Below are 24,145 nucleotides of genomic sequence, written 5' to 3'. Positions count from 1 at the left end.
TAGGAGTCAGTCAGTGCATTGTTTGCCGACTCCGACTCCAGGTACCCAAAATTTCTTCCGACTCCTACCCCACAGCCCTGGTTTGGATGCCCGTAGCCTTTACCCAGAGCGGCCTCATTACTATAGGATCGTAAAAAGTAGATCAATGTTACCCCAAATTTTATGCGAGCAAAGCCGTGGGCAAAAGCTAGTTATTGGATAAGTTTACGTACTAGTAAAATGTTGTTGTGCGTTTACAGAGTTTATTTGAACATGTCTTATTGCCGTATTTAATTTTCTGTAGTCATATGCTGTATTTTGGCTAAACGAACAGCTTATTAGGTGCAGTTTTCTGTGAGTGCTCTGAACTAGGAGCTCAATGTCTTCGAGCTGTAGGCCAGTACACAGCAGTATATTGTTTGTGGCATTGAATAGCGCAGACTGCTCCACTATTCTATCATGCAAATAAAACGTATGGCGGCTTATAGCAGACAAAGCTTTGTAAAAAGTAGAAAACACCTGGTCTGTTGAAGCCTTATTGCTATGCCATGGTATATGTTTGAATAAATGTGATGGCCTTCTGATGAATACATACAGCATCCACATTTATTGTTGTGAACGAGGCCTCAGCTGGGGATAAATTTGCTCATGGAGTTTGAAGGATTTTTTGCAGCAATCTTGTAGAACTCTGGCAGAAGACACAGGATAATTTACTGCTGATTTGTTCCATTTTTGTCTGGTGACAGACAGGAGGAGGTGGCGTAAAGCAGGCTATCCAGGATTAGAAAAACATAGTTTTCTACTAGAAACGGCACCATTCCTGTCCTCGGTGTCTGGTATTGCTACACAGCTGCTTTTTGAAGCCATAGAAGCGGAGTTGTATTACTTTACACCAGTGTTTCCCATTTAATGTGCCTCCTGCTGTTGCAAAACTACAACTGGCAGCATGCCCAGCCTTTGGTTGTTGGTTGTTTGCAACAGTTGGATGCTGGAATGGTTCTGTTTTGGAAAGGATGGAGCTATGTCTTTCTAATACTGGGTAACCCCTGATCCATGTGTGCTAATATAAACACCGCATATGGGGGGGGGGGGAGGCTCCTGCTGCAGACAGAGCAATGGGGTGGGGAGCTCCTACTGCAGCAGTTTCTTACAACTAGACTCAAGAATATGATGAGTAAGGCCGGGTTCGCACGGCCGAGATTGGTCGGAATATCAGCCCAGAAAGCACAATCTGGTGGGCACTAGGAGCTCGGAAATGCTTATCCTAGTGGAATGCGCACAAGTCTAGTCTTACTGCAGATGTCTGAATTGCTGCAGCAGAAACATCTGCCACAGAAATCTAACTGTGCGCACAGTGCCGCAGAATCCTACTGAAGTCAATGTGACTGCTGCAGCAGAATGTCCTTGTAAAATATTCTGGCGGAATTGTGCTCAGACATTCCAGCGTGTGAACATAGCCTAGGAGGGACATGACCGGTCATCTAGGATGCACAGAAGAATTTGTTTTAGTTTTTGTTATATATATATATATATATATATATATAAAAAAAATTATATTAAAAGCAATGAGGAAGAAGTACTTGGATATTTTAACGTTTAATTTCTTTATTAATGTTTCTTTGAATCCAATGCCGTTGAGGGCCCCTGATTTCAATAAAGTGCAGACTGTGTGGATCTTGTAAAGCTAGATTTGGTGCTGGTAACAGATCGGAGGGTAACGTGCACTGCTGTCACAGATTCTCTTTAGACCCTCTTTATTCAATGCTCGTTCGTTTTCTTGAGCTTGTCTAAATGATAAAGGTGAACAGTGCATTTAATGATTCTCCACTAGGAGATTTTTATTTTAATGTATTTTTGAGGTAGTTTAATTGTAGCTCCTAAGGCCACTACCTGTAGACCAGCAAATTATTTGGGATCAGAAAAATAGCTGATTTCTTCCAAAAATAGCACTATATCTGTCCTCAGATTGTTTGATATTGCAGCTCAGTTCCTTTGAAGACAGGCGTGGTGCAGTTTTTAGAAGAAATTTGCTTATGTTTTTCTATTCCTGGATACCGAAGCATTGACATGCAATGTGACTATGCAGTTTCTGAATGTTTCCCCTTCTGTAACTCTGCGTTTCTTCCTTAGGAAATTGATGAAGCATGTAAAAGGATAAAACGAGAAATTGATGACTTGGGCCCTGAAGTTGGTGATATAAAAATCATCCCCCTATATTCTACACTTCCACCCCAACAACAGCAGAGAATATTTGAGCCCCCTCCGCCCAAGAAACCCAATGGTGCAATAGGAAGAAAAGTGAGTATAAGAGCAAACGTAAATGACTTATTTGTATGTGCCTGGTGTGAATTCTTTGTCTTGATGTCGCCTTTCCTTATGTTTCCATGGTAATAAAATACTTGTGTATAGCCAGCTCAAACACCACCAAAGAACCACACTGGAATAAAATAGGTTTCTGATGCGCTCCTGTTCTCTACTGTTGTAATGCTATTACGATTATTACTGCTATTACTTTTAGCACATATAGTTATACTAAACTTTGAAATTTAAAGGTAATTTATCACCTAGTGTTTTTTGTTTCCTTTAAAGGAGTAGTCCAGTGGTGACTCAGTGGTTTACAACTTATCCCCTATCTTAAGGATAGGGGATAAGTTGCAGATCGCGGGGGGGTCCGACTGCTGGGGCCCCCTGCGATCTCCTGTACGGAGCCCCGACAGCCCGCGGGAAGGGGGCGTGTCGACCTCCGCACGAAGCGTCGGCCGACACGCCCCCTCAATACAACTCTATGGCAGAGCCGAAGCGCTGCCTTCGGCAATCTCCGGCTCTGCCATTGAGATGTATTGAGGGGGCGTGTCGGCCGCCGCCTCGTGCAGGGGTCGACACCCGCTGTCTCGGAAGAGAGAGGGGGCCCCGTACAGAGAGATCGCGGGGGGCCCCAGCGGTCGGATCCCCCGCGATCTCAAACTTATCCCCTATCCTTAGGATAGGGGATAAGTTTTTCACCACTGGACTACCCCTTTAAAAAAATTTTTTTTTTTTTTTTCATTATGAGGAAACATCTTACCTGAGCTGTTAGAAATATGCTTTACAACAAGGTAACAATAGACAGGAGCTGTCCTGTTGATTTAAATGGGAAAGGTGTCTGAATGTGCTCTGTGACCTTTGCAGTTCTACAGGGAGGAGGCTGAGCTGTGAGCAACAGCTATTGTGTGTACACCTCTGTTAACTATACGCTAGCTGTTTGTAATAAGAAAGGCATTAGTGGGAAATGAGCTGTACAGGACAGAAAGATTAGCCTTACCCCTTCCTGGTAGCCTTTATGGGTACGTTCAAGCAAAAGGACATACCTATACCTCCTGAGCATTACCTGCCTTGACTGGGACTGCATCGGTCTTGGCAGTTTCAACTAGTGTTCAAATGATTATTGGTTTGGCTGATATTATTCAATATTTTGGACATTATCGGTATCGGCAATTACCTTGCCGATAATGCCCCACCCTGACCAGAGACTGCCACTGCTGACGTCCCATTGCCTCCCCCTATCCCCGGTTTAATAATTACCAGAATATCGGTATAAGCTATCGGCCCTAAAAAAATCGATATCGGTCGATCCCTAGTTTCAACCCCATAGATGCTGTGGTTGATACTGCCCGTGGCATATATAGGATTGACATTTAGGGGGGTGCACGGTCCCCATGGTAGCAGAAGGCCACATGATGGCCTCCTATCTGCTGGGGCTCACAGGCAGTCAGTAAGAGACTGACAGCTTTATTAAGCTGTCCAGTGGTGTTTTACAATACATTGTGTGTGTAAAAAAAAAAAAAAAAAAACCCTGCATTATAACAAAAAACTTAATACATAATCGGTATTGCCATGCTGGTAATTTGTCCTATAAAACAATGTTTATCCCGCACAGTGAAAGGAAGAAAAAAAATCAAAAGGTAGTGTAGATCACGAAAATGGTACAAATGAAAAGTACAGCTCGTCCCACAAAAAATAAGCCATAAATAAGTTATGGCTGTTGGAACATGGCAACAAGAGGGGGGAAAAATATTTTATTGTGAAAAAAGAACATAAGGTATAACAATTGGGTATTGCCATAATCGTATTGACCCACAGAATTAAGAGCCTAGTTTTTACCGCACAGTGAACGGCATAATTAAAAACTAAACTCACAAAATTTTCCACATTATTTTGCAGTTTTTCAACCAAAATTGCTGCATGTATAAAAAAAAAAAAAAAATTACCCCTAATTTTAAGTATATTTCATTAAATAAAATAACCATTTCAGAATTATTTGATCAGTAATTGGATTCAAAAGAGATTACCACTTAAAGGGGTTCTCCGGTCCTTTGACATCTTATCCCCCATCCAAAGGATAGCGGATAAGATGCCTGATCGCGGGAGTCCCGCCGCTGGGGACCCCCGTGATTTTGCACGCGGCACCCTGTTTGTAATCAGTTCCCGGAGCGTGTTCGCTCCGGGTCTGATTACCGGTGACCACAGGGCCGGCCACGTGTGACGTCATGCCTCCGCCCCCGTGATGTCACGCCTCCGCCCCCGTGTGACGTCACGCTCCGCCCCTCAATGCAAGCCTACGTGAGGGGGCGTGATAGCTGTTGCGCCCCCTCCCATTGGCTTGCATTGAGGGGCGTAGCGTGACGTCACACGGGGGCGGAGGCATGACGTCACACGCCGCTGGCCCTGTGGTCGCCGGTAATTAGACCCGGAGCAAACACGCTCCGGGGACTGATTACAAACGGGGGGCCATGTGCAAGATCAGGGGGGTCCCCAGCGGTGGGACTCCCGCAATCAAGCATCTTATCCCCTATCCTTTGGATAGGGGATAAGATGTCTAAGCACCGGAGAACCCCTTTAAAGACACATGCCAGATAAAATGGGGCACGGTCATTAAAGGGGTAATCCACCCCTAGGCATCCAAAGGATAGGGGATAAGGGGTCTGATCTTTCTGATCTTGGCTGCGCCACCCCAGACATTTGGTGCACGGAGCGAACTTCGCTCCATGTCGGTAGACTGGCGATGCGGGGTGGAGGCTCGTGATGTCACGGCCACGCCTCTAATGCAAGTCTATGGGAGGGGCGTAACTGCCATCACGAACCTCAGGTGCTGCACTCGATGCTCTAAACTAACGCCAGGTGCAGGAGGGAGGTGGCCGGGTCCCCAGTGTTAGGACCCTCGCAATCAGACATCTTATCCTCTAGCCTTTGGATAAGGGATAAGATGTCTAGGGGCAGAGTACCCCTTTAATGTCAAAACAGGTGGCTAGAGATGAGCGAACTTACAGTAAATTCGATTCGTCACGGACTTCTCGGCTCGGCAGTTGATAAATTTTCCTGCGTAAATTAGTTCAGCCTTCAGGTGCTCCGGTGGGCTGGAAAAGGTGGATACAGTCCTAGGAAAGAGTCTCCTAGGACTGTATCCACCTTTTCCAGCCCACAGGAGCACCTGAAAGCTGAACTCATTTATGCAGGAAAAGTCATCAACTGCCGAGCCGAGAAGTTCGTGACGTATCGAATTTACTGTAAGTTCGCTCATCTCTACAGGTGGCGTCATTAAATTAATATTAACCCCTTAAGGACCCAGCCCATTTTCACGTTAGGGACCAGAGCATTTTTGCACATCTGTCATTTTAAGCATTAATAACTCTGGGATGCTTTTACTTTTCCAGAAAATTACTATTCCAAGATTTTTTTTTTGTGACATATTCTACTGTCAGTGGTAAATTTCGTCAATGCTTGCATCCTTTCTTGGTGAAAATTTTAAATTAATGTAAAATTAGAAAATTTTGCATTTTTTTTACTTTGAAACTCTCCACTTATAAGGAAAGTAGACATAAAATATAACTTATATATTCACATATACAATATGTCTCCTTTAAGTTGTCATCATAAAGTTGACATGTTTTTACTTTTGGAAGACACCAGAGGGCTTCAAAATTCAGCAGCAATTTTCCAATTTTTCACAAAATTTTCAAAATCGAAATTTTTCAGGGACCACTTCAGTTTTGAAGTGGATTTGAAGGAACTTCATATTAGAAATACCCCATAAATGACCCCATTATAAAAACTGCACCCCTCAAAGTATTCAAAATGACATTCAGAAAGTATATTAACCCTTTAGGTGTTTCACAGGAATAGCAATAGCACAGGAATTTTTTAATAGTAAGAAAATATCTATAATATATGTGTATGTAAAGTGTTCGGCGGGCGCAGTAGAGGGCTCAGAAGGGAAGGAGCGACAATGGGATTTTGGAGAGGGATTTTTTTATGAATTGGTTTTTGGGGGGGCATGTCACAATTAGGAAACCCCAATGGTGCCAGAACAGCAAAAAAAAATGGCATATCATTTTGGAAACTTCACCCCTCAAGGAACATAACAAGAGGTCCAGTGAGCTTAAACATCTCACATGTGTTTTATGACTTTTCGTTAAAGCCGGATGTGTAAATAATAATTTTTTTTTTCCACTAAAATGCTGGTGTTACCCCAAGGTTTTCATTTTCACAAGGGGTAATAGGAGAAAAAGCCTCCCAAAATTTGTAACCCCATGTGTGGATGTCAAGTGCTCTGCTGGCGCACTATAATGCTCAGAAGACAAGGAGCGCCATTGACCTTTTGGAGGGAGAATTTGGTTAGAATGGAAGTCTGGGGGCCACGTGTGTTTACAAAGCCCCCCGTAGTGCCAGAACAGTGGACCCCCCACATGTGACCTCATTTTGGAAACTACACCTTTCACGGACCACTGTTCACAAATCTGTCAGACCTGTGGGGTGTAAATGCTCGCTCTACCCCTTATTAAATTGTGAGGGGTGTAGCTTCCAAAATGTGGTCACACGATGTGGGGGGGGTCCACTCTTCTGGCACTATGGGGGCTTTGTAAACACACGTGTCGTTCAATTTTGGACACATTCTCTCTTCAAAAGCCTAATTCCTTCTCTTCTGAGCATTGTAGATTGCCCACAGAGCACTGTACGTCCACATATGGGGTATGTTCTTACTCAGAAGAAATGGGGCTACAAATTTTGCGGGGCTCTCTTCCTATTCTCCATTGTGAAAAGGAAAAATGTAGGGTAACACCAGCATTTTAGGGAATTTTTTTTTTCCATTTTCACATCCAACTTTAGGGAAAATTTGTCAAACACCTGTGGGGTGTTAAGGCTCACTATACCCCTTGTTACATTCTTTGAGGGGTGTAGTTTCCAAAATGGGGTCATACGTGGGAATTTATTTTTATACGTTTGTCAGAACCACTGTAAAATCAGCCTACCCTGTGCCTATCACCAATTTAGGCCTCAAATGTACATAGTGCACTCTCACTCCTGAGCCTTGTTGTACGCCCGCAGAGCATTTTACGTCCACATTTGGGGTCCTTTTTTTTTTTCCTTTTACGGCTTGTGAAAATTAGTATGGGGCAACACCAGCATGTTAGTGTAACATTTTTTACACTAACATGCTGGTGTAGACCCAAACTTAACCTTTTCATGAGGGGTAAAAGGAGTATAAGCCGCCCAAAATTTGTAGTGCAATTTTTCCAAAGTATGGAAATAGCCCATATGTGGCACTTAACTGTTGCCTTGAAGTACGACACGGCTCCAAAGCGAGAGAGCGCCATGCGCATTTGAGGCCTATTTTGGGGATTTGCATTTGCCAACAAAATCCCCTACAGTAGTGTTTCCCAAACAGGGTGCCTCCAGCTGTTGTAAAACTCCCAGCATGTCTTTGACAGTCAATGGCTGTCCGGCAATACTGGGAGTTGTTGTTTTTCAACACCTGGAGGCGGTTTTGGAAACTATGCCGTTCAAGACGCTTTTGTGCAGGGGACACACATTGAAACAAATGTTATGCCAAGCTAAGTAAGGGAGCTCTATACTATGTGTGGATGTATCTTTATAGTGTGTGTGTATGTATATAATATATATATATATGTATATAATATATATGTATAGAGAGAGAGAGAGAGAGAGAGAGAGAGAGAGAGAGAGAGATATTATATCTCTCTATCTCTCTCTCTCTCTCTCTCTCTCTCTCTCTCTCTCTCTCTCTCTCTCTCTCTCTCTCTCTATATATATATCTATATATATCTATATATATATATATATATATATATATATATATATATATATATATATATATATATATATATATATATATATATATATATATATATATATATATCTATATATATATATATATATATATATATATATATATATATATCTCTCTCTATCTATCTATCTCAACGTATGTGTGTGTATATGTGTATGTTCCAGCATCACGTCCAAACGGCTAAAGATATTAACATGAAACTTGGCACACATGTTACTTATATGTCAACAACAAACATAGGATATGTAATTTAACCCTTACTCATCCCCATTTGCCAGGGGCGGGGCTTATGTTTAAAGTCCCATGCAAGTCAATGGGAAATATGTTACTGCATAGCTTCCAAACGGCTCGAGATATTTCAATAATACTTGGTCACATGTTACTTATATATCCACTTAAAATATAGGATAGTTAATTTAACCCTTAACTACCCCCATTTGTGAGGGTCGGGGTTTTTGTTTAAAGTCCCATGCAATTCAATGGGAAATGTATGTTCCCACATAACTTCCGTACGGCTGGAGATATTTCAATACCGGGTACACATATTACGGGTCGGGAGAGGAGGACATGATATGAAGTCAAAAGCTTCCTCCTTTGTTTATTTTCCTCCCCAACAAGGATTAGGAAGGAAAAACCGGGCAACGCTGGGTACTCGGCTAGTATATATAGAAAATTAGTATAATATATGTATGTGTCCCGATACTAGTATCGGTATCTAGTATGCAAATCCATGGTATCGGGGACTCCATACCAAATCGGATACCTGCTGTGATGCTCCATTGCCCCGTTCTCCTGCCCACATCATGGCCACTGCCCCTTGGCATATTATAGAGTATGTGCCACACACAAGTCAATATAACTCTATTTATCTGTATGAGGAATCTGATTCCTCCAAAAAGTGTAAAACAAAAAAAATAAGTTTGACACACATTAACCCCCTCCATGTTAAAAGTTCAAATCACCCCCTTTTCCTATATAAAAACATGTAAACATAATAAAAATAAACATGAATAAAAATACCAAACCACGGAATTGCAATTTTTAGAATATCCCAGAAAAAGTTAGTCAGATCAATACCAAAATGGTACCGATACAAAAATCAGATTATGGTGCAAAAAAATAGCCCTCATACAGCCTGGTATGTGAAAACAAAAAAGAAGCTACAGGAGTCAAAAAAATGGCAATTAAAAAAATTTGGAAAAGTTCAGAATTTTTTTTAATTAGTAAAACATGACGGAAACTATACAAATCTGGTATTTCTGTTATCAGGCAACCTAAAGTATCAAAATAACATACACATAAATATATTTATATATAATATATTAGGCTGCACGATATATTGCAAAAGCAATCGAATCGTTATTTTTGCTTTTTGCAATATAGCGATACGGCCCCCCAGGAAAACTTGCGATTATCTGCTCGGGCCGGCTCCCGTGTGCTGCTGCAGGTGGGGGGCCGGCCAAAGCAGGTAAAGACAAATTTCAATACGAAGTTAGTGTTTCCCAACCATGGTGCCTCCAGTTGTTGCAAAACTACAACTCCCAGCATTCCCGGACAGCCATAGGCTGACATGGAGGGAAGATTGTGCTGGGGGGATTGTGATATGGGGAAGAGAATGTGACCATGGGGGGGATGAGATCTGACCATGGGGGGAGAGGTGACAGGGGGGATGAGATTTGACGGGGGGGGGGGGAATTGTGACAGGGGAGGGAGAATGTAATGGGGAATGATTTTCACCATGGGGGAAGAATGTGGGGGGGGGGGGGGGAGAGAGAATGTGATGGGGAATGATTGTGACCATGGGGGAAGAATGTGACGGGGGGTGGGGGGAGAATGTGACGGGGAATGATTGTGACCATGGGGGGAGAATGTGACGGGGGGTGGGGGGAGAATGTGACGGGGAATGATTGTGACCATGGGGGGAGAATGTGACGGGGGGTGGGGGGAGAATGTGACGGGGAATGATTGTGACCATGGGGGGAGAATGTGACGGGGGGTGGGGGGAGAATGTGACGGGGAATGATTGTGACCATGGGGAGGAGAATGTGACGGGGGGGGGGGGGAGAGAATGTGACGTGACCATTGGGGGAGATGTGAAATGGGCGGTGGGGATATAGATGGATAGATGTGAAATGGAGGAGATTGGACACAAAATGGGGGGATTTCACAGTTTATTATATTGCAAATCGAAATGGCAATATTTAGGCCCATAATCGCAATCGCACATTTTCCCCATATCGTGCACTGGTCTGGACAAGAGGATCGTCATGAGGGACAAGTAGATTTTGCTGTTTTAGTACAGTGGACAAGTAGTTTATTACATTTCCACACCCCTGTATACACATACTATATATGTCTTAGTTATGAGCGAGCAGGCCTAGGTCTGCATCAAAATTTGTGTGTAAAAAAAAAAAAAAAAAAAAAAAAAAAAAAAAATTTGGGCTTTCCGAATTAGGCTAAAACTACTTCTGCTTGAAGACTATGACCACTTTGTCACTCTACAAGTTTGCATAGCAATGAGAGAACATTACATTATATATTATGTATATACTAGGTATAAATGTGGGCCAATGTACTTCACCTGTGCAAGCTGAGCGGCCAAAATCATATGGCTAAACTGCAGAGATTGCTGGTGAATTGCTTGTGATTTGTGACCACATGGCACTCTGCCTGCCCTTGTGAATTCTCTCCAATATAAAAGATAAGTGATTTGGATCATATAATACTGACAAAGCTTTACTGCCTAGGAAGAAGCACCCGATATCCTGCAGTTTCACTCTTTGTATAAAACCTTGTGTTAAGTTTGAACATTTTTCCAGTTCAGAGTAATGTGTATCTAAGGAGCTATTATATTTGTTGGTTATAAACTGTGCTTAGACGCTCACTGAATATATATAGATATAGATATATATATATATATATATATATATATATATATATATATATATATATATATATATATATATATATATATATATAATTTTTATATTTATATTATATATTACTGTATACTATACTTACAATAAATACACATTTGCTTTGCACTGAAAATATAAACTGAACATTATCTGTTGCCTCTTCAGGTTGTGGTATCCACTAATATTGCTGAGACCTCGCTGACTATTGATGGAGTTGTATTTGTGATTGATCCTGGATTCGCAAAGCAAAAGGTATGTCTGCTATTACTAACGTTGGACAATCACAGCTTCTGTGACTTATCAAGTTTTATTTCAGTAGTTCTCTGTATTGTTAGGGCCTAATGTGATGTTATTAATGTGGCTTTGTTTATTTGCATATGCGGAATAGGTGTATAACCCTAGAATTCGAGTCGAGTCTCTCCTGGTTACTGCTATCAGCAAGGCTTCTGCACAGCAAAGAGCGGGTCGTGCTGGTCGTACAAGGCCTGGCAAATGCTTTAGACTTTACACAGAGAAGGCATACAAAACAGAAATGCAGGTATGTGTTTTAATTTTTTTTTATTTATTTTTTTTCTTAGCTTTTTTTTTTTGTCTCCTTTTTAATGCAATGGGTGCAATCTGCATTAAAGGGAACCAGTCATCAGGTTTTTACCCTATAACACGCTTGGCAGAGCATTATATAGGGTAAAATCTTTATCCTCACAATCTCCAGGGGACACTCCTGCTCCCAGAGATGGTGAAGATATGAACTTATAAACTAGTCCCCGCCAGCCCCACAAGTAGTTCCCTGGGTGGGGAGCTCCTCTTACCAGGTCCCGTTCTTCGGCCAGCAGTGACGCCCCCTCTGCTTGATTGACTGGCCGCATCATTGCTCTGCTTCGTCTGTTCAGTGAGCAGAGCCATGACGCGGCCCATCAATCAAGCCGAGGGGGCATTGCTGCTGTCCTAATAATGGGACCTGGTAAGTAGAAGTCCCCGCCCAGTGAACTACTTGCGGGCTAGCGGGGGACTAGTTTATAAGGTCATAGCCTCACCATTAGAGATGAGCGAACTTACAGTAAATTCGATTCGTCACGAACTTCTCGGCTCGGCAGTTGATGAATTTTCCTGCGTAAATTAGTAAAGCCTTCAGGTGCTCCGGTGGGCTGGAAAAGGTGGATACAGTCCTAGGACTGTATCCACCTTTTCCAGCCCACCGGAGCACCGGAAAGCTGAACTAATTTATGCAGGAAAAGTCTTTAACTGCCGAGCCGAGAAGTTCGTGACGAATCGAATTTACTGTAAGTTCGCTCATCTCTACTCACCATCCCTGGGGGCTTCCCTTGGGGATGGGGAGGATAAAGATTGGTTCCCTTTAAGATATACGGGTCTATTGAACTAAATTGACAGATTGCATCAGAACTGAAGCAACAAGATTGACACAAATAAGTGGAAATCTTCTAAAGAGGTTTCATCCTGTAATGTCTTTTAGCATTAGTCGAACTTGTAGAGATAATAGAAATGTCTTTATGCACATTTCATCAAACCAGGCCATTCCCTGATGCTGCTCATCAGTCAATTTATTCTTATTTATTCTTCTGCCTTATTTATAGATGAACCATGCTTTAATGTTTTTGTATGAATGTCTTATTCTTTTCCCAACTAGGACAACACATACCCTGAGATTTTGAGATCCAACTTGGGTTCTGTTGTGTTGCAGCTGAAGAAGCTTGGTATCGATGACTTGGTACATTTTGACTTCATGGATCCTCCAGGTAGGATACGGATTGCATACATAGACTCGTGTAAAAATGTGGTTTTTCAAATCAGTATCTCTGTCATTGACCATTCCTGGTAGTATTATTTGTTAATCTCACCAAGTAGTAGAAGAACCCGCAGCTCTTGATGTTCCTTTTAAGCCGCATGTAATGAACTATTTTGCCGCCGGCCATGTAAGACGAACACGTCTATTAAAGTTTCAGCTGGGAAGTGTTATACTGACGGGAACAGTTGACTGCTCAGCGCTGCAAACATCTGTTCAGACACATCACCCTTATAGCAAGCGACTGCAATAATCTGCAAATCCGCTATTCTCATCTTTGCCAGTTTATTGACTCCAAAACATGGGCGGATAAGTATTTCACAAGCAGGATTTATTCACCACATTAAACATATATTTAAATTCATATAAATGTAAACCAATATGTACCCTGCAAAATCGCTTTAGGAATGTGCCGGATTTCTCAGTAAAATGCAGTGTAGAGCCTGACAGGACTCAAAGTAGAAGTGCTCTGTAGACAGTGTACTTTTAGGACAGTGTTTCCCAACCAGTGTGCCTCCAGCATTTGCAAAACAGCCGAAGGCTGTCCGGGCATGCTGGGCGTTGTGGTTTTGCAACAGCTGGAGGCACACTGGTTGGGAAACGCTGTTCTAGGTCCTGTAGGGTGCAGATAATTGTTGCAGACAATAGTTTATTTATGCCCACCCACAGGATAGAGATTTTTACAGCAAGGAGAAGTGGATCCCCTGCAGACCAGTGAAACGAAAAATATTTTTATTATTTAACACAGTTTCAGGGAAAACCCCTTCCAGTGGTTAAAAGATAGGCCTCATATCAGGGCATTGTTATACTGAACTAGAGGGTGCTATTTCTACCAATAGATGATCACCTGTACTACTAGTTTTGGTGCCTATTAAAACTTTGAGCCACTAACTTTTTTTCTTCTCCTATCCATAGCCCCTGAAACACTCATGCGTGCTCTGGAGCTGTTAAATTACCTCGCTGCCTTAAATGATGATGGTGATCTGACTGAACTGGGATCCATGATGGCAGAATTTCCCCTGGACCCCCAACTTGCCAAGATGGTTATTGCCAGTTGTGACTACAACTGTTCTAATGAGATCCTATCCATAACTGCTATGTTGTCAGGTAATAGCAGGGCACATGGAAAGGAAATACCCCCTTAAGATCGGCCTTCTGTATCCTGTGACACAATTGTCAGACTTCGATATATGGAGATGTATGGGCCAGAGACAGTAACATTCATACAACCTCTGGTCACTGCTGCTGTGACTATCCATATTAGGAAAGAGACTGACGCCTTTTGTGCTGCAGTCTGATCATAGTATGATAGGGTCCATGGGTAGATATGGCAACATAAATTTAAAGGAGTAGTCCAGTGGTGAACCCAGTGGTGAACAACTTATCCCCTATCCTAAGGATAGGGGATAAGTTTGAGATTGCGGGGGGTCCGACTGCTGGGGCCCCCTGCGATCTCCTGTACAGAGCCCCGACAGCCCACGGGAAGGGGGTGTGTCGACCTCCGCACGAAGTGGCAGCCGACACGCCCCCTCAATACAACTCTATGGCAGAGCCGAAGCGCTGCCTTCAGCAATCTCCGGGTCTGCCATAGAGATGTATTGAGGGGGCGTGTCGGCCGCCGCTTCGTGCGGAGGTCGACACCCGCTATCTGGCCGGAGAGCCAGAGCCCTGTACAGAGAGATCGCAGGGGGCCCCAGCTGTCGGACCCCCCCCCCCCGCGATCTCAAACTTATCCCCTATCCTTAGGATAGGGGATAAGTTTTTCACCACTGGACTACCCCTTTAATATACTTTATCTTGCTCCTTATGAAGCTTGGTTGTTGTCCTGGGTTATAAAGACTGTACACATTCTACACCTGTCAGTAGAATTCCCTCAGTGTCTGCCATCGGAACATAAGGAGACATGTTGGATTTTAGCATGCCCAGTGTTGGCAGCTTATATCTGCCCATCTCAACAGAAGTTACTTTATTCCAGAAACAGAATCTGTCCATGGTTTTGTTTGTTGTTGACATTAATGGAGCTGAGCTGTAAGGCTTCCTTCACACTTCCGTTAGCACACAGCAGTATGACAGCCGTCGGCAGATCCCGGGGAAATAGCGGAAGAAAAATGACTGCTTGTGCCGTTTTTTTTCCTCCCGCTATTCCCGTCAAAAAATAACAGCAACCGGCGGCCCCCATAATAGTAATCGGGAGCTGCTGGGACCTGTTGCTTCTGAGAGCGTCCGTTTAAAGTCACACACACAATTTTAAAAAAACGATGATTGGTTAAATTTGAACCAGCCCATCTCTGTGCACATTTAAACAATATGGTTGTCTGCTAAAGAAGCATTTAGCTGACAGCTTTCTTGTGTGTGGCTTGCTTATGTCACACTCCTTTTCACAAGACGTTTTATAATCTAGTTTGCCAAGCAGCCGACGGATCCCAGACTATCCTTTATTTTCAAATCGTATTCTAAAATAGGTTCTGTTCTCACATAATGTCAGTGGAACACAGAAAACAAGGCTGTTTTCATAAAATGTTTCCAGCATACAAGGCAGTTTCCCTTTTGTATACCGCCAACATATGCCACTATACAGGCTGACAGTGGCCTGCGTCACCCATAGGCCCCAGTGTTAGAATCCTATACTGTCCTGGTATACTTTCACACGCATGCAATACAAGCTCGTCTGGACCGGACCACAGGCCCTTAACGGACAGCGTCATTGTGATTCATGAGGCGGTCATTAGACCCATAATAATGTGGACGTAAACGTGCCTACATCTTATGCCAATTTGAAAGCAGTGTTAAAAGTTTTTTTCTTTTTACCTGCGGCATGTTTAAAAATACGGTTATGCGATTTCTTACTAAAGAAAGCACTGATATGTCGTTTTAGAAGAGTTTATATGGTCTGTTATATTGTTGATGCTTTTAAATGATCCATAACTAAATTGGGAACATTGTCTCGAAAAATCTCTCAATATGAAAAACTAGAGTAATTTTGCTGTGCTTCAGTGCATCCATATTTTATTCATTAGATGTATATGCTCATTTCTTATCAAATTTTTTTTTTATAGAGCTTTCAGATGATTCAGACTCAGAGCAGACGGGCAGGGCAGAGAGTCTTTTGTTTCTCTACGTCTTCTGTGGAGGTGGCAGTAGCCTCGTGGCTATAATCAGAAATGTTTATATCCAGTTGTAGTGAAAAGTTAGGTCTGTCAAAGTAAACTTGCGAGGGGGCTCCATGACAGTTTCACATATAATGTAAACTAATCCTTCTTATAATAAGTTATTTCCCCCTTCCCCATGGTCTTCTAAAATTGGCACAGAAACAGGCTCATAGATAGCTGTATATAATTCGTTGGTGAGCTGTATGTAAAGAAATACACCATTTGCTAGTTTCTTAGAGCTTCATGGAATCTCCTATATATTGGTTTAATCCTGAACAACCCCTCCTAGCAAGGTTATCAATTTCTACAGTTTTAGCTAGCCTTTTAACTAGGCTGTCAGTTTCATACATATATTGTGCAACCGTTGCCTGCAGTTTTGTATATGTACACCATTGAACCGCAGCAGATAGGAGTAGCTGCTCCTTTTTAAAGGGGTTCTCCACTGGGTAATTTAAAAAAAAATTTTATTTTTATGAACTGGTGCCAGAAAGTTAAACAGATTTGTAAATTACTTCTATTTAAAAATCCTAATCCTTCCAGTACTTATCAGCAGCTGTATACTACAGAGGAAGTTATTTTCTTTTTTAATTTCTTTTCTGTCTGACCACAGTGCTCTCTGCTGACACCTCTGCCCATGTCAGGAACTGTCCAGGTGTCAGCAGAGAGCACTGTGGTCAGATAGAAGAAATTAAATAAGAAAATAATAACAGCTAAGTACTGTAAGGATTAAGATTTTTAAATAGAAGACATTTACAAATCTGTTTAACTTTCTGGCATCAGTTCTTTTAAAAAAAAAAAAAAGTTTACCAGCGAAGTACCACTTTTTAAGTGTTCTTTGCTTTTTAAGAACCAAGCTTATTGTCTAGAACAGTGTTTCCCAGCCAGGGTGCCTCCAGCTGTTGCAAAACTACAACTCCCAGCATGCCCGGACAGCCTTCGGCTGTCCGGGCATGCCTGGAGTTGTAGTTTTGCAACAGCTGGAGGCACCCTTGTTGGGAAAAACTGGTCTAGACACCTATCTAACAAGGAGATCACAAAGTGCGGAGACCTCTGATCAGCTGTGAACTTTACTGAAACCTATCTGAATGTTTGAGTTCCCTGCAATGCCACCACTGGGGAAAGGAAACCTTCCCCATTGCTCTTTCACATTATTTGTGTGATAAAGAACAGGCAGGTTATCTTTTTGTAACCTGCCATCCCCCCCCCAAAAAAAAGAGGTCCTGCCTTTATATCTTGGAATTCCTTAATGGCTTATATATGAAAATTGTTTGTTCTAAAAGCAGCAATACGTTTCATGCTGGAAGACATCTGCTTTGTAGCCTCTTGTCAGGGTCCTATAATAGACAAACCAGCACGTAGTCTATTCTGCAGTGTGTAGACAGGCTTTTAGCTGTTTGTTTTGCAATGGAATAATCTAAAGGGTAAAATACCTTTTCAAGTTTGAGAGCTACACAAAGTTCCACTACTGCTGCCACCTCCGCAGAGATCTCACGTTTCTTCATAGAAATGCAAAGCATTAGCCAATAGTGGCGGAAAGACTGCATTATGAAAGGAAAGCAAACACAACATAGTCCCCAGTGTTTTCTATCCTATGGTCCTGCCTGAGAAGGCGGCCTTTTAGGTGGTTCTATATAGCCCTTATGACCCTTCTTTCTATACTTGCTCACTTACTGGCTGTCATGGTGCTGTACGTACACATCTATAAGTTCTAGACAGTACAATCAGATGCTTTGTAGTTTTGAAACCCTCTTGTCTTACAGATGGGGTTAGGTGTTGATGTACGAATGCAAGGTAGTATACAGCCCAAGATGCAGTTGGAGGTCCATCCTGCCCTGCCCTATGCTCTGTGAACTGACCTAGCTAGGCCTTGTTCCTCTGTCAGTGAATGCGTGACTCATCGATATGGGCATTTGTGTTGGGCCCATACCAACCTTGTTTAGTCCCACAGTGTTTTATTCGACCTACGGAAGTCAAGAAAGCTGCAGATGAATCCAAGATGAGGTTTGCCCACATAGATGGCGATCATCTGACGCTGCTGAATGTGTACCACGCTTTCAAACAGAGTAAGTAGAATTATTTTTTTTCTTGTATGAACTAAATAGAGATGAATACTTTGGTTGTATTTGTAAAGGCTCTGTCTACTTCAGCATCATGGTCTCCATACAAAAGACAAAACACCTAGCTCAGGCCGTTCTATGGCAGCTACCATTGGTGCTTAATGAGGAACACTTAAAGGGATACGCCAGTGGAAAACACTTTTAAATCAACTGATGCCAGAAAGTTAAACAGATTTGTAAATTACTTCTATAAAAAAAATCTTAATCCTTCCAGTACTTAATAGCTGTTGTATGCTCCACAGGAAGTTGTGTTTCTTTCTGGAATTCTTTTCAGTCTGACCACAGTGCTCTCTGCTGACACCTCTGTCCATGTCTAGAACTGTCCAAGCAAATCCCCATAGCAAAGCTCTTCTGCTCTGGACAGTTCTTGACATGGACAGAGGTGTCAGCAGAGAGCACTGTGGTCAGACAGAAAAGAATTCCCAAAGAAATACAACTTCCTGTGGAGCATACAACAGCTTTTTATATAGAAGTAATATACAAATATGTTTATAATAGAACACTTACTTGAAGCTGCAGCGATGTTGTATTGTTTCTGCAGTTGCTTCCTCCTCCATCTTTCCTCTCCATAGACTTCTATAGGCAGACGTTAGACTTAGTGTAGGTGGAAAACAAGTGGAGTCAGATATTTGAGAAAGGCATTTTTCTCAAGTATATTAGGAAGTTTCTTACTGCTGGTGTACCGATTTATGGGTGAAAACCAGAATGAGAATGTTCCCGGTGAGATGTCCATGATGTGTTCATCTACGTTTTACTGCTAATCCCAAACTCTATAAGAGGAGTGTAGGAAGCTAGAATCCTACCACCTTAGAAAAGGACATCCTGTCCCAATGAATGGCTCTGTGCTCCATTTTGTTAGATGACCACATCAGCATCCTGGGTAATGAAAATGACTACAAATCTGTATTGTCTTTGTTACCTTGACCCACAGCGGTTCTTCTGACATGGAGGAATGTCATTTGGTAGACTACTTGAGCTGTTTTTCCATTTTCTGATCAAGGTGTCTAAATCTTCTCCCCCCAGATCATGAGTCGTCTCAGTGGTGTTATGACAACTTCATTAACTACAGGTCCCTGATGTCTGCAGACAATGTACGGCAGCAGCTGTCAAGAATCATGGACAGATTTAACTTGCCACGTCGAAGCACAGACTTCACAAGCCGGGATTATTACATTAATATCAGAAAAGCTTTGGTTACCGGCTATTTTATGCAGGTACGTTTCAGCATCTTAAGAGAAAAAAAACACTTTAAATTGCGGCCTTTGAGGTTGAGTTCAGATGGGAAATAAATCGCATAAACGGTTATGAGAGTCGCTAAAATCATATAACAAGGTCTTTTAGGAATTCATATGTGACAACTGCAGGGACTTGAGAAAGTACAAGCAATTAACTCCACATAAATGGATCTTGGCCTCCCTACTGATCTGTGATATGAGGAAATTAACTCCTCATGTTCTTGGGTTTGATTTTGCTTTTTTAGGCTACTAGAATTAGATGAAATTATTAAGCATATGGTACTTTGTCAAGTATGTCACCTCAGGTTTAGAGAACACTACGTGCACAGGAATGTGTCTGTCTCCTGACCACTGGGGATTAGTCAGGACAGGCTCTTTCAGATATGTTAGCTTGCATTCAGCATGGTAAATATAAAGAAAAAAGGGGGGCTCAGCTATACAATATACTGTGCGAGGGGTGCTAACCACATTGAACGAACCAAGCAACAAACCAGAGTCAATGTATCAAATGAAAGCAGACCCAATCATGCAATACATATCAAATTAAGCAATCTTTATTAAAGGCTCATACAAGTTGAAAATGAAAAAACGACGGACACATACATATAAAACACCTTAAAAAGGTCCACATTGGACCACACTACACAAGTGAGACATGGTGAATGTCCCACTAGGGACTGGGACAAAATAACTGGATATTAACCCAAAATACAGAGTATGCAAGTATAGCGTGATCCTCCAAACACTGGATGCTGCGCTATGAACATGTAAACTCGAGTTACTTGGCATTACTTGTCTTAAATTTATTTTATTGACTGTTTCCTGCTCATATTTTAGTATATATCTTACAGGTATATATGTCCATTTATTCTTGTCATTTTTGCCATTAAAAGCAGACTGCGGTGTCCTCTGCCGCTCTGGCGTTCAGCGCTCTTATGTGGTGTTATGGTTTTAATTTACGATGTTCATTGTGCACATCTCTGCAGCTGTATAAGTCTTCTGATCATTGACTGTGGAGAGATCTGTCTATGCCCTTGAGCAATGAAGTGTAAATAAACTGTTTACTATCTCCGTGTGCCTTTCTTTTTATTGAGCAGCTTTGTAAGAATTATAATCCCTTTCATTCTAAGAGTTGGATTTATCTTCTCTCATAAGGTGGCACATTTGGAAAGAACCGGCCATTACCTGACCGTGAAGGACAACCAAGTTGTACAGTTACATCCTTCTACGGTTCTGGACCACAAGCCAGAGTGGGTCCTTTATAATGAATTTGTTCTTACAACAAAGAATTACATCCGCACATGCACAGATATAAAGCCCGAATGGTAAGTTTCACCCTTATTGGCTTGTACCCAGTGGCTGGCTAAGATTTATTTATTTTAATTTTTAAATCAAACTTTATTTGCATTCAACTAAATGAAGAGAAAGAAAACAAGAGACTTACATCTCTACAGTAAAACACAGTGGTTGTCAATGCAATGTACAGATATCAGTTGCTCCCCATTTACATACATGTTTCATGCAGGTTTAGGCTGGGTCCACACTACGTTTTGTCCCATACGGGAGCGCATACAGCAGGAGGGAGCTAAAACCTTGCGCTCCCGTATGTGACCGTATGCGCTCCCGTATGCCATTCACTTCAATGAGCCGACCGGAGTGAAACGTTCGGTCCGGTCGGCTCATTTTTGCGCCGTATGCGCTTTTACAACCGGACCTAAAACCGTGGTTGACCACAGTTTTAGGTCCGGTTGTAAAAGCGCATACGGCGCAAAAATGAGCCGACCGAACGTTTCACTCCGGTCGGCTCATTGAAGTGAATGGCATACGGGAGCGCATACGGGAGCGCGAGGTTTTAGCTCCCCCCTGCCGTATGCGCTCCCGTATGGGACAAAACGTAGTGTGGACCCAGCCTTAGATGGCAAATGAGTTAGTTGATCAGACATGGCGGTCTGACACCACTTAGCAGTCCTATAAGAAAACCTGGAGAGTGACAAAAGTACAGACAGTTGTAAGCTGGCCTGTGATAGACATGCATGTAAGCAATGAGTGGCCATATAAGTGGGGAACACTTTTAACCATGGTACAGATTGTGTCTGCATATAGTACCCATGAATACTGTATTAGTCCTAATAACCTAGAAAGAAGTCTGTCATGAAAGAAGTAGGAATCGCACTCACACAGGTAGATCTTCATGCAGCTTCTTTATTAACGAGTGTCTTGTACATGAAAAGACCCAGTATATGCAGCGTGCAGAGCAGAAAACAGGAACAACTCACTTTGACGATGACGCCCAATTCGCGCATGTTGGCACTCCCTCAGGCCCTTGGTGATGTCATCCCGCATGTTAAAAGTACACACTTTTAACTTAATGTGTAACAATAGAAACCAGTAAACATCTAGTAAAAACAATTAGATATATATTATAAATCTACACAGTTAAAAACTACTACCCACTGTGAATCAAAGGAAGACCTTTAACTCGTTGCGTTCATTCAAGCTTAGCGGACCGAACGCTAATTGTTTTTACTAGATATATACTGGTTTCTATGGTTACACATTGTTAAAAGCACGTACCTGAAGGGGGATGACATCACCAGGCACCTGAGGAAGCGCCGACAAACGTGAAACTGCCGCTGTCATCCAGGTGAGATGTCCCTGCTGTTTGCTGCTCTGCACGCTGCACTTTGGGGATGCCGCTGTATATACTGGGTCTTTTCATATACAAGACACTTATGTGAATAAAGAAGCTGCATGAAAATCTACCTGGGTGAGTGCGATTCCTAGTTCTTTCATGGATATTATGTGATGGAATGCATTGTTTAGACGCACCGCCAGGATCTTTCCATTCCCTGCATCAGAGTGCACGTTTTAGCCTATTCTCAGGTGTCAGCTGTATCATGTTAGTACAGTGCTGAGTTTAGTACTCGGTTTACAAGGATTTATTATAACTAAGCTAAGTTTGTATAGGTAGTTTGCATTGTGATGATCACCCAGTTATAAAACAAGTGTTCTGAGGGGAGAATTCAGCAAATCAAAATCTATTGTCATTTATATTTTCCTATTGATACATATGTAGCTATACGTTGTATTTTACAAAATTTTTTTTTCCCCCACAATTTTAGGTTGGTGAAAATTGCCGCCCAATACTATGATATGGGCAACTTCCCCCAGTGTGAAGCGAAGAGGCAGTTGGAAAGAATCATTGCCAAACTTCAGACAAAGGAATACTCCCAGTACTGAGGATCTACAAGTTTTGTTTTTTGTTCCCCCCTCTCAAGAGCTCCGTGAGAACATGGACTGATAAATTTGTACCTTACGTGATGGTTCAGTGATGGCATTGATCTGAAAGCTTTTTAATTTTTGTTCTTTCATTACAGTAAATCTGACATTCTTTCATAAATGAAACATTTATGGCTCCCCTTTGTGTTGACACTGTAGTTCGTACTGGAAACGTCGATCAATGTTTTTTGCAGTTTATTGGAAGTAGTTCCATATATAACATTTGTTATAAACATTTCACTGGAAATGTTAGACTCCGCTTCTAAAACGTGATCAGATCATGTTATGCATGACCGTTGTAACTGTTGACATTCCTGATAGAAGTTGTGAAATGTTACAACTAGTGCGTCTGTAGTCCCAAACATCAGCCTCAGTGTGGAGGAGGCATCGGCTTCAATAAAGTCTATTTATATACTAAATTGGCTTGACTGGATGTGGTGAATGTCATAAAGTGGAACTAGTTGCCCAAAGGCATACTAAAGCTTACAGTAAGGCAATTGCATTCTTAAGTCCGTGTTATGGATACATTTTTGCTCCCGTATTACTGCTGCATATCCCGGATGGACTGCAGGTCTGATGACATTGTTAGTTTGGGTCAGATCCACCGTTGGTCCACAACTTGCACCTGTAATAGGGATGAAAAATGCATCCATTTTACACTAGTTAAACCTGAACAGATTATCTTTTCTTAAAAAGTTCCTGTGAACTGGTTATTTTCCCTGCAATGGCCTATGGATTTGCTATGGTGACAGTCATTGTGTGTTGCTGGTTCATTGATCCAGTTTGTTGAGGGTAGATCCTAAATGGGGAGCCCCTTCCAAAATATTGTCTGTATGTCCAAATGATTTGTTTTTATGAAGCAGGGTAATGACACTCTTGCATTTCCCACTGGTGTGGTTATTCAGCTTTCATATATTCTTGGATATGTAGTGTACAAGTCATAATAAATCTTATGCTATATATAGTTTTTATTGTTGGAGGTCTGAGTGTTTAGACGGGAGAATTGCACGATTAGGGCTTACTTTCTTCGGGACCGTTCTAGTTATTGATCTGGGTCAGTGCAAAGACACCTTGTAATTAGAGATGAGCGAACTTACAGTAAATTCGATTCGTCACAAACTTCTCGGCTCGGCAGTTGATGACTTATCCTGCATAAATTAGTTCAGCTTTCAGGTGCTCCGGTGGGCTGGAAAAGGTGGATACAGTCCTAGGAAAGAGTCTCCTTGGACTGTATCCGCCTTTTCCAGCCCACCGGAGCACCTGAAAGCTGAACTAATTTATGCAGGATAACCATCAACTGCCGAGCCGAGAAGTTTGTGGCGAATCAAATTTACTGTAAGTTCGCTCATCTCTACTTGTAATGACAGGTAGAAAGGAGTTCACATTCAAATTATTTAGAAATGCCAACTTAATACATGGGGGTCCTCTGTAACTGCTTTCCACTCTTGCCCGGAGATGATACCAAACAATGAGCCCCTCCTCCTCTGGAGGACCTTTTCTGTCCAGCAGCACAAAGACAATTCACTGATTTGAGTAAGTACT

General features: G+C 42.1%; 1 protein-coding gene across 2 annotated transcripts in view; it reads left to right on the top strand.

The window, feature by feature from the left end:
* The window catches only part of DHX15 (DEAH-box helicase 15), a 45,208-nt gene extending 21,638 nt beyond the window's left edge, over positions 1 to 23,570 (top strand). For both annotated transcript variants that reach the window (XM_056555645.1, XM_056555634.1), the window contains exons 6-14: positions 2,110 to 2,277; positions 11,188 to 11,274; positions 11,411 to 11,560; positions 12,668 to 12,776; positions 13,739 to 13,930; positions 17,913 to 18,035; positions 19,113 to 19,303; positions 20,480 to 20,649; positions 22,447 to 23,570. In XM_056555645.1, the coding sequence (XP_056411620.1) occupies positions 2,110 to 2,277; positions 11,188 to 11,274; positions 11,411 to 11,560; positions 12,668 to 12,776; positions 13,739 to 13,930; positions 17,913 to 18,035; positions 19,113 to 19,303; positions 20,480 to 20,649; positions 22,447 to 22,564 (1,308 nt within the window). In that variant the 3' untranslated portion in view covers positions 22,565 to 23,570. The remainder of the gene's footprint in view (positions 1 to 2,109; positions 2,278 to 11,187; positions 11,275 to 11,410; positions 11,561 to 12,667; positions 12,777 to 13,738; positions 13,931 to 17,912; positions 18,036 to 19,112; positions 19,304 to 20,479; positions 20,650 to 22,446) is intronic.
* Positions 23,571 to 24,145: the final 575 nt, after the last annotated feature.

Source organism: Hyla sarda, chromosome 1 (assembly GCF_029499605.1).
Source record: "Hyla sarda isolate aHylSar1 chromosome 1, aHylSar1.hap1, whole genome shotgun sequence".
In the NCBI taxonomy this organism is placed as follows: domain Eukaryota; kingdom Metazoa; phylum Chordata; class Amphibia; order Anura; family Hylidae; genus Hyla; species Hyla sarda.
The sequence above is the reverse complement of the archived record's forward strand: the minus strand, read 5'-3'. Positions and strand labels throughout refer to the sequence as shown.